A 7214-nucleotide genomic window follows, 5' to 3' on the forward strand; every position below is an offset into this window, starting at 1 on the left:
AACAATCGGTCATCTTGGAACTACTCGCTTAGGTCTACTCGCGCCACACTTTTTTATCCGATGGCCACTTTTCCTTTCTTTCGCTTCCGAACCGCTCGCCGGGGGGTTGGGAAGCAGTTTTGTTTTCAATTTGGAGCTTCCTACGGTGTGTCACGAGTGCAACAACAACACGAAAAATGCGCACGTAATTTTCGTGGTTATGTAAATGTGCGCTCATAATTGGGTGGAGGAAAAGCTAGGTACACCGGGCAGAGGACACCGGACAGAGGAGATACGGATCGCTGATCAGCGCGACTGAAAAGCGTCTGGCCACCTTGGTTGATGGTGCATTGTTGTTGTGCTGACGGTGGTAAGATTCCCACAGCGACCACCAGCCTGCTGCGGGGAATGGTGAGCCTCCACCTGCCTTTTTTCCATTAAAACATTGAAATTTCTTTCGCATTTGTTGCTCGCGGATTCGCGCGACTTCTTTCCGCTGTCAGCGGCCTCAGCATTCCCACACCGTTCTCTGGCGGGGAGGAAAGAATTACTGCCAATCTGCAACGTACCGCACCAACTAGCTGTCCGACTGTGTATATATACCTTTTCGGGATAACTTTTGCCCTCAGTGCACTTCCAAGAGACGACGAGCTACAAAGTTAAGTGAAACAACAGTGTCTTAAGCCTTCTGTAGCTGAATTCCAAGTGACTTGAAGAGCGTGTGCATACCGTTGCTGTGCTGTGATGTGCTTGAATAATCTGCAGTGAATCTAGTATTACATAGTGAATCATTCATCATGCACCGGTTTCTTACTCTCATCCTGTGTGTGATTACTGTCCACGCGCAGCTCGATACGTTCGACTACTGCATCCGTATGACTCCTTCCCCCGGATTGCTGCAATGTGCCGGCCAGCAAGCACTCTCGTCGCTGCAGTTTCTAGAGGAAGCGAACAACTTCACACTCACCAACGGATTGCTCATGATCAAGGACGAGTCGCTTGTCCCATCGTCACGCATCATCCCCAACATCGTTGACCACGATCCGCTCGATTTCAGGCAAGTTCGAACACACTTCCCCTACCAAACAGACACCCAAACAAGTGTGCACGCGAGGTGAACGGAAACCGTGCCAGTAGGACCCGAAACGAAACGGAAACGCCCGCCAGAATGGAATTTGTGTCAATCGGCCGAATTGGGAACGAGCTCAAGTGTTTGCGCACACGCCCGAGTGCCCGATTGATATTCCACTTTTTGGTCGGGGATGGTTTTTGTAGAAAGAGGGAGCGAAGGGTATGGTGCACTTCGCTATTCCCGGGTCGTGTGTGTTTTGAATAAATTACGGATCAAGTGCGAAACGAACGAAAACAGACGAGTGAGGACGTGTGGTTTTTGGGATGGTTTGGTACGATGGAAGGTAGGCACTTTCTTTGCCGTTCTTCAAGCTCTGAAATGCAGAGGGAAGTATGTGTGCACTGGTAGTGTTTCTAATGTATGCACATTCCACTATCATTTTGGCACCCACGCACCATTTGTTAGTGGGTGTTAACGGTCGTGCTATTTCCCTACGCAACCTAATCGACGTTCTCGAGGTGGTTGCAACAAATCTAAAAATGTTGGCACGTATGAACGCGTAGAGTATTCAACGCACTGGAAGATTATTTTCTATTATCGTTCGAATAATCTAATACATTCGAAAATAATTGTTCCATTCAAAATACAAATTCTACATTATAATTCTTACACATTATTATGTTATGATAATTAGCTTCCTCTCAAGTCTATCTGAACCTCTAATTAGTTTGGATATGTGTGAATCATTAAGCCATAGCACCAAAGTCAACAAACAACGCCAGGCTCTTGTGGGACAAACGATCCATTAGAGATGTATGTAATTCTATGCCTGGCATGTGATTAAACTATATAATTTACAATTGTACGTTGAAAACGGTTTCAAAGGGCCTATCTGCCTATCGAACAATCTCTTTGACTATCACGAAGTTCATTCATCTCGATTCATTTGGGATGCTTTATTTATTGTCAAGCGCAAGTAATAGCATCTAGCAAAAAGGGTATCTACATTGTCCCATTGACATTTACTGAATAGTCGGGTTTGTATATTCTTTTTTTTATTTTAACTAATAAACGCGTGACCACATCACCAAAAAACGTTGAAAAACTGGTCAACGATGGCAAAATAGCTTGCAGTTAAAATAGGAATTTCTTGTAGTTAATTCCTCGTGAACAACTTTTACAAAACTGAAAAACCAACTAGCTAGCTAGCTCACAACATGAATTAGTAGGAATACCCAATTTTGCAATGCAATTTCCCCCACTTCAAATATAGTTAAAAGATGCAAAACAATCAATGTTGGAAACATTTGTAAGGTTCCAACATCTGTCAGACCAGGCGATGTTTTGATCCGGTTTCAAATGAATAATTTGTGGTAAGGGCTTCAAATACTCTTTGATGTATGGTTGCTTAAATTCACATACATATTAAATAAAATCAGTATCAATTAAGTGTACCTATACCAGTGCCAAAATGTGTCAATGCCTGGACCGCTGTTAACACGAGCCTTTAATCTTTTCCACCGAACATTTTGAAGACAAATCCGAGAAATATGCTCAGCGCACGCTTCATCATTCTTGTGCACGGTAATCGATTTTCCCTCTCCAAAACCATCGCTTTTCGTCAATTCTAAACTGTTCTCATCAACATAATCCTAATAGATGGGATTGAATTACATCCCGGACGGTGGGTTTTTATTTCGTGAAAACACCACCACTAAAGGTTTCCTCTCGGCACGGTAAGCGTTTCGTGTGCCTTCGATTCATCCCCCATTAAACTAATTAGCGCCGCCATCCTACGCGCCAAAGGTATCAAACTCCACCAAAGCGTGATAAAGCGCATCGATGAAGAACGGAGCGGCGCGGAAATGAGAGAAAGAGAGCAGGCGAGAGAGCAAATCCAAATCCATCACATCGATTCGATTCTGTTTTTCTCCATTTCCATCATCCCTGTGCGACATGCTTTCTGCCCACTCGCGCTGTCGCTTTGATCTTTTTCCCGCCTGCCGATATCAAACAACGTGTGTAACGGCACCAATCCGGCCCACCAACATATGTTAATGCGTCACTGATACGCGGGTAGCCCGGTGTCGCGGGCTCTGCGTTCCATTTCGGAAAGATTAAGAAACAATCGAACGTTGCCCACCCAGTTTGAGGGTGGAACAATTTCCTCGCATGGCCTGATTTTGGTTTATTTCTTTTTTTGAATTTTTCACACCATTTCCACGCTTACCTTCATCATAAAAATTCGACACCCTGCAGAGGAATTCTGGAGAATGCAGGTGCCGTGATGGCGCAGCGGCAACTACTCTGGGACATGGGCATCATCTATCCGGGACTGAAGCTCAAGCTGGGCCCAACCATTGGCGCAGCCGGGCTGCTGGAATTTGTGCTCGATCCATCCGTGCAGAACGACGAACGGTCGCTGTTCGAAGAAAAATCGACAGGCAAGTACATTTCAAACACATGCCATATTTTAGGATTGTTTAAACAAACTATTTATCGGAAGTGGAACATTTCATTCATTCGTCTTCTTCACCATTCATGCTATTCAACTCAAATAATTGCTACTTTTCATATGAAAAGCAACGTTTGATTACATTTCTTTTTTCGTATCCTCCCGAAAGCTAACTTTCTTTTTTCAAGGTCCATCTTTCACCAAAGCTTGCATGCAAGAAAGCTTCATCAAGGTTGTGCTTTATTGTACCAAAGCCCGCTAAGCATGTTTTCTCCATTTTCTCCACAGCACGGATACTAACCAAAAGCTTCGTGGTGCCATTTCTGCTCGGGCTTAAATTCAACCTGGCAACACTGCTTCCGCTCGTATTTGGCGGGCTCATCTTACTCAGCAAGAAGGCGCTCATCCTTGGCAAAATAGCGCTTTTCCTTTCCGGTTTGTTCGGATACGGGTCATTTCTAACGCCTGCCCTGTACGGCGGCGGATACGGTGGTTATGGGGGAGGTTTTACCGGTGGTCACGGTGCCATCGGTGGATTCGGGTTCGGCGCCAAACCCTTCCGTTACAACAACCCTCTCGCCGACAGTCCCGACTTTGACAATCATCAACATCATCACCATCATCATCACGATGACTACCACCATGGTGCTGGAGCGTCCCAGGATTCGCAGACCAGCGGCGGGTACTACAAAAAGAAGGACAAGTTCCTCAATCTGGATGAGCGCGTTGAGCCACAAACGGCGTCCTCGCTGGTGGACAAATTCTACGAGTACGAAAAGCAACAGATGCTTAAAGACCGAACGGCACGACTGTTTGAACGAAAGTTTTACGAGCGGGAGCAACCTCATGCAGGTGGTGGATCCGCTGGTCCCGACTATCCCTTCGTCACTCCAGACTTGGCAACGGAGCGCAACGAACGTTCACTACCGGACGGTGGTGATGGATCTAGCAGGCGGAACTTTGCCTGGAGCGATCACTAGTGCAGGAAAGCGCAAATTGACGCGTTCAAAGAAAGCGTACCAAGCATCGTATGTCTCAGTATTAAGAGCATTTTTCTGCTAAATGCTTTTGAAGCATTGGCAAGCTGGTGATGAGTTTACATATTAACTAATTTGCTCCGAGTTTGTAGCATCGGAGTAAGTCTCTACTGTATTTTCATTATATGAAATTTTTACTTTTATATTTTCTTTTAAAATAAAATTAATTTACACAATCAACATAAAAGAAATCAATGTTCAACGCTTTTTTGTGGGAAAAAATAGCAGAGAGGTTTTACGCTTTGCTAAAATATAAATTCCATTGCTCATTTATGAGATCTTATGAGGAATTATGCCAACAAGTTCAATTATATTCTGACAAATGTTTGTATCTTTCTCTATTGCCAGTATTAAAACATCCATTTTTATACATTTGTTCAATGTTCAACTAGTTAAACTTTCGCTCATTATGTTCCTTAAATAAATTAAGGATCTTCATGCAATTATACTGGAAGATAATTGAATTTACGAATGAAATGTGTTCTTTTACCTGTCGACGAAATCATAACGATTTTTTCTAAAGCAGAACGAAAATTAACCACCCAGAGAAAGTGCAAGTAGCAGTCAGAATGTGTTTGACCAGAAACTCTTACCCCTTAACCGTATCCTAACCAACAGAACAACCCCTAATGAGCCACACTTTATGCTCTAATCGCCACCACACATTCCGAATCGGGTTACTAAGCCAAAGACCTTCACCCATGGTGGGCTGCGTGAGAGACGTGCATGGGAGACCTCATTTCCTTCCGGGAAGATGGCAAGATCAGTTTTTTTGTTGCTTTTGTCTATTTTGTTCCTTTTTCTTCTTCTATCTGCGTTTTTTTTTCCGCACCACAATCAACCGTGCCGACACGCATGTATGTTGTGCCTAATTAATCCAACGAACGTACACTCCACTGAAGCTCAACGCACACCGACTGCGCACCTTCATGGCGTACGGTGTAATGAAGAACTTGCCCCGGTCGGAGTTTACTTTCTTTGTTGATTCTTTCTATTTTCCGCCGGGCTTGAATTTGCTACGCGTTGTGCTAGTGTCTAGAGGTTCACCACCAATCGAGGTCTTGCTTGGTGGCCTTCCCCAAATTCCGTTTCCACTGAATGGGGTACTTTCGGGACGCTAAATAATCAAGAACGAAAGAAACCCGTAAGCAACGCGCACAGTAATTAACGAAACGAACCCATTTTCCGTCTGGTGCTTTTCAAGGCCACGACCCCATGAAGAGTTGCTTCCGACTGTGTGGAAAGACGGGACGCCTTTTCTCGTGCAGCCACATATGCACTAATTTTGAATGTCACAATTATTGCTCCCAAAAAATGCACGCAAATCTAGACCTCAATTCGCTGCGCGTATAAAACTGTCGCTCATCTGTCACCGAACGTCTATTTACCATTCAATTCCCGGCGCACCGAGACCTGTCGTGTGATCTCGACAAGATGTCGCGGAGTACCTACTGCTGGGTAGGGTTAGTGATCGGATGCCTTCTCCGTGTTGCCGAGGCGCGCGTGCTACTTGATTCAGAGTCACCCGTGTCCATCTCGAACGATACCCGCTCTCCTACGCTGCAACGCCACCTGCTGGATCGAGCCCGCAGTTGCTTCGACAGTGGCCAGCTGGTGGAATGTTTTCGTGGTGAAGTGTTCCGTGTGCTTGATCGTGCTATCGACTCAAACGTGACGTTCCGTGTGACCCCATTCGTTATTGTGCGCCGCAACCCGGACTGGCCGAGCAGTGCGCGTCTCCCCGCGGACCTCGCCCGGCTTTCCGGCTGGTCGGGACTGTTCCGGAAGCTGCACGAGCTGCTCCTCTCGCGACTATTTCAGCTCAGCCTGGTGGACGCGAATGGACGCGCACTGCTAGACGCCTCGGACGAGGGCCGGGGCAAGAAGCACAAGCACAAGCAGGGCAACATGTTCTCCATGGCGCTGATGGCACTGATGGCGATGATCGCGCAGGTCATCATTGGCAAGGTCGCTGTCCTGGCGGCGGTCGCACTGATCATGGCGAAAATAGCGCTTGTCTTCTCCACCTTGGTAAATACGCTCGCACCGGTGTTCCGGGCGGTCCTGCACGGCGGAAGCGCCCATCACCACTGTACGTAGCAACCGGCATTTGGATGAAATTGCATTTTCTTTTCCCTTTTTTCTTTCGCCCTCTTTTTGTCCTATCCCCCTGCCCGCGCGCGCGCTCTCACCAACCGAACGAACAGAACGGGCTGAAGAAAGCGAACGGATCGGGTGGTGGCCACGCGGCCGAACACGTCGTCTACGAGCACTCGAGCCATGGGGGCGGTGGAGGTGGTGGTGGTGGCTGGCAGCGCAGCATCGAGCCGAGGAAACCGTATCCCCGCTACCAGTACTACGAGGAGGACGATCTGCCCTACTGGAAGCGACGCCCCGAGCACGACTACCAGGATCCGTACGATGGCGCCTAAACGTATGCAATGCATTGCGCACCCTGTAAATAGCTCCACTTACCCGGGTAGGGAAATAGCGTAGCAAGAGGCCTCGTTATCTCGAAATTGGTAGCTGTAAGCTTCGTTCACCGGTGGGGTACCTCTGATTGTGGGGCCGGCAATATGGGCAATAAAATCAAACGCTGCGGCCTGCATCTTAATAGACCACTTAGCTCCTTAAGGAACTAGCGCGTTGGCACATTAAGACAACCTAGCTA

The 7214-nt window shown here is 46.9% G+C and overlaps 2 protein-coding genes across 2 annotated transcripts; both read left to right on the plus strand.

Annotated features, from left to right (window-relative positions):
• The first annotated feature begins 508 nt into the window (after positions 1–508).
• Positions 509–4709, plus strand: LOC120895908. The gene is made up of 3 exons (XM_040299646.1): positions 509–1036; positions 3311–3495; positions 3795–4709. The coding sequence occupies exons 1-3, from the start codon at positions 777–779 to the stop codon at positions 4484–4486; spliced, it is 1137 nt and encodes a 378-aa protein (XP_040155580.1). The 5' UTR covers positions 509–776; the 3' UTR covers positions 4487–4709.
• Positions 4710–5977: 1268 nt separating this feature from the next.
• Positions 5978–6975, plus strand: LOC120907176. The gene is made up of 2 exons (XM_040319051.1): positions 5978–6574; positions 6751–6975. The coding sequence occupies exons 1-2, from the start codon at positions 5978–5980 to the stop codon at positions 6973–6975; spliced, it is 822 nt and encodes a 273-aa protein (XP_040174985.1).
• Positions 6976–7214: the final 239 nt, after the last annotated feature.

Source organism: Anopheles arabiensis, chromosome 2 (assembly GCF_016920715.1).
Source record: "Anopheles arabiensis isolate DONGOLA chromosome 2, AaraD3, whole genome shotgun sequence".
NCBI classification, from domain to species: Eukaryota; Metazoa; Arthropoda; class Insecta; order Diptera; family Culicidae; genus Anopheles; species Anopheles arabiensis.